At 46.2% G+C, this 2,500-nt stretch overlaps 1 protein-coding gene across 1 annotated transcript in view; it reads right to left on the bottom strand.

The window, feature by feature from the left end:
- Positions 1-2,500, bottom strand: part of LOC137780700 (potassium voltage-gated channel subfamily KQT member 5-like) — a gene marked incomplete at its 5' end in the record, with an annotated part of 20,103 nt that overhangs the window by 7,884 nt on the left and 9,719 nt on the right. Inside the window, one exon of the mRNA XM_068568887.1 lies at positions 428-527. Within this exon, the coding sequence (XP_068424988.1) occupies positions 428-527 (100 nt within the window). The remainder of the gene's footprint in view (positions 1-427; positions 528-2,500) is intronic.

The raw sequence follows: 2,500 nt of genomic DNA, 5'->3' as shown, positions 1-2,500 counted from the left end.
TTGACTTCTTTTTGAAACAATCAAAATAAACGTGAGCGGTGAGAAGAGGCGGCGCACTGAGAGAGTCAGCTGGAGCCGGTTGGATAAACATTCACTCACAGGGTGCCGGTGCCAGTGTGAGAGATCACACACACACACACACACACACACACACACACACACAGACACACACACACAGACACACAGACACACAGACACACACACACAGAAACCCGCCTCAGGCTCACCTCTCACCAGCAGGGGGTCGTGTGGATGACAGAGAGGACGGAGATAAAGAAGACAAGAAAACAAACAAAAGGATCGGCTTCATGAAATAAAAACCCACCGAGCTGGAGGGAAGCGAACATCGTGTGAACCCGCCTGTGAGAGAGAGAGAGTGTGTGTGTGTGTGTGTGTGTGTGTGTGTGTGTGTGTGTGTGTGTCTCACCTGACGGCTCTGATGACAGCCTTCAGCGGCGCTGACAGGTCCTCCACCGTGACGTCACAGTGACAACCTCTCTCATCGAAGGAGTCCTCCATGGAGTCCACTGAGAGAGAGAGAGAGAGAGAGAGAGAGAGAGAGAGAGAGGTGTCATGGCAGAGAGAGAGAGGTGTCATGGTGTCATGTCATGGTGTCATGTCATGGCGTCATAGTGTCATGTCATAGTGTCATGTCATAGTGTCATGGTGTCATAGTGTCATGGTGTCATGGTGTCATGTCATAGTGTCATGGTGTCATGTCATGGTGTCATGTCATGGTGTCATGTCATAGTGTCATGGTGTCATGTCATAGTGTCATAGTGTCATGTCATGGTGTCATGATGTCATGTCATGGTGTCATGTCATGGTGTCATGTCATAGTGTCATGGTGTCATGTCATAGTGTCATGGTGTCATGTCATAGTGTCATGGTGTCATGGTGTCATGGCATCATGGTGTCATGGTGTCATGTCATGGTGTCATGGTGTCATGTCATAGTGTCATGGTGTCATGTCATAGTGTTATGGTGTCATGTCATGGTGTCATGGTGTCATGTCATAGTGTTATGGTGTCATGTCATGGCGTCATGTCATAGTGTCATGGTGTCATGTCATAGTGTCATGGTGTCATGGTGTCATGGCATCATGGTGTCATGGTGTCATGTCATGGTGTCATGTCATAGTGTTATGGTGTCATGGTGTCATGGTGTCATGTCATAGTGTTATGGTGTCATAGTGTCATGGTGTCATGGTGTCATGTCATGGTGTCATGTCATAGTGTCATGGTGTCATGTCATAGTGTCATGTCATAGTGTCATGGTGTCATGGTGTCATGTCATAGTGTCATGGCATCATGGTGTCATGGTGTCATGTCATGGTGTCATGTCATAGTGTTATGGTGTCATGGTGTCATGTCATGGTGTCATGTCATAGTGTTATGGTGTCATGGTGTCATGTCATGGTGTCATGTCATAGTGTCGTGGTGTCATGTCATGGTGTCATGTCATAGTGTCATGGTGTCATGGTGTCATGTCATAGTGTCATGGTGTCATGTCATGGTGTCATGTCATAGTGTCATGGTGTCATGTCATGGTGTCATGTCATAGTGTTATAGTGTCATGGTGTCATGTCATGGTGTCATAGTGTCATGGTGTCATGTCATAGTGTTATAGTGTCATGGTGTCATGTCATGGTGTCATGGTGTCATGTCATGGTGTCATGTCATAGTGTCATGGTGTCATGTCATGGTGTCATGTCATGGTGTCATGTCATAGTGTCATGGTGTCATGGTGTCATGTCATGGTGTCATGTCATAGTGTCATGGTGTCATGTCATGGTGTCATGTCATAGTGTCATGGTGTCATGTCATGGTGTCATGTCATAGTGTCATGGTGTCATGGTGTCATGTCATAGTGCCATGGTGTCATGTCATAGTGTCATGGTGTCATGTCATGGTGTCATGTCATAGTGTCATGGTGTCATGTCATAGTGTCATGGTGTCATGTCATAGTGTCATGGTGTCATGGTGTCATGGCATCATGGTGTCATGGTGTCATGTCATGGTGTCATGGTGTCATGTCATAGTGTCATGGTGTCATGTCATAGTGTTATGGTGTCATGTCATGGTGTCATGGTGTCATGTCATGGTGTCATGGTGTCATGTCATAGTGTCATGGTGTCATGTCATAGTGTTATGGTGTCATGTCATAGTGTCATGGTGTCATGGTGTCATGGCATCATGGTGTCATGGTGTCATGTCATGGTGTCATGTCATAGTGTTATGGTGTCATGGTGTCATGGTGTCATGTCATAGTGTTATGGTGTCATAGTGTCATGGTGTCATGTCATGGTGTCATGTCATAGTGTCATGGTGTCATGTCATAGTGTTATGGTGTCATGGTGTCATGTCATGGTGTCATGTCATAGTGTCATGGTGTCATGGTGTCATGTCATAGTGTTATGGTGTCATGGTGTCATGTCATGGCGTCATGTCATAGTGTCATGGTGTCATGTCATAGTGTCATGGTGTCATGGCATCATGGT

The sequence above is a fragment of the Clinocottus analis genome, unplaced genomic scaffold (assembly GCF_023055335.1).
Source record: "Clinocottus analis isolate CAN_PGR_092001 unplaced genomic scaffold, fCliAna1.0.p SCAF_85, whole genome shotgun sequence".
Taxonomy (NCBI): Eukaryota; Metazoa; Chordata; class Actinopteri; order Perciformes; family Cottidae; genus Clinocottus; species Clinocottus analis.
Note: the sequence above shows the minus strand (reverse complement) of the source record. Positions and strands in the feature narration are given on the sequence as shown.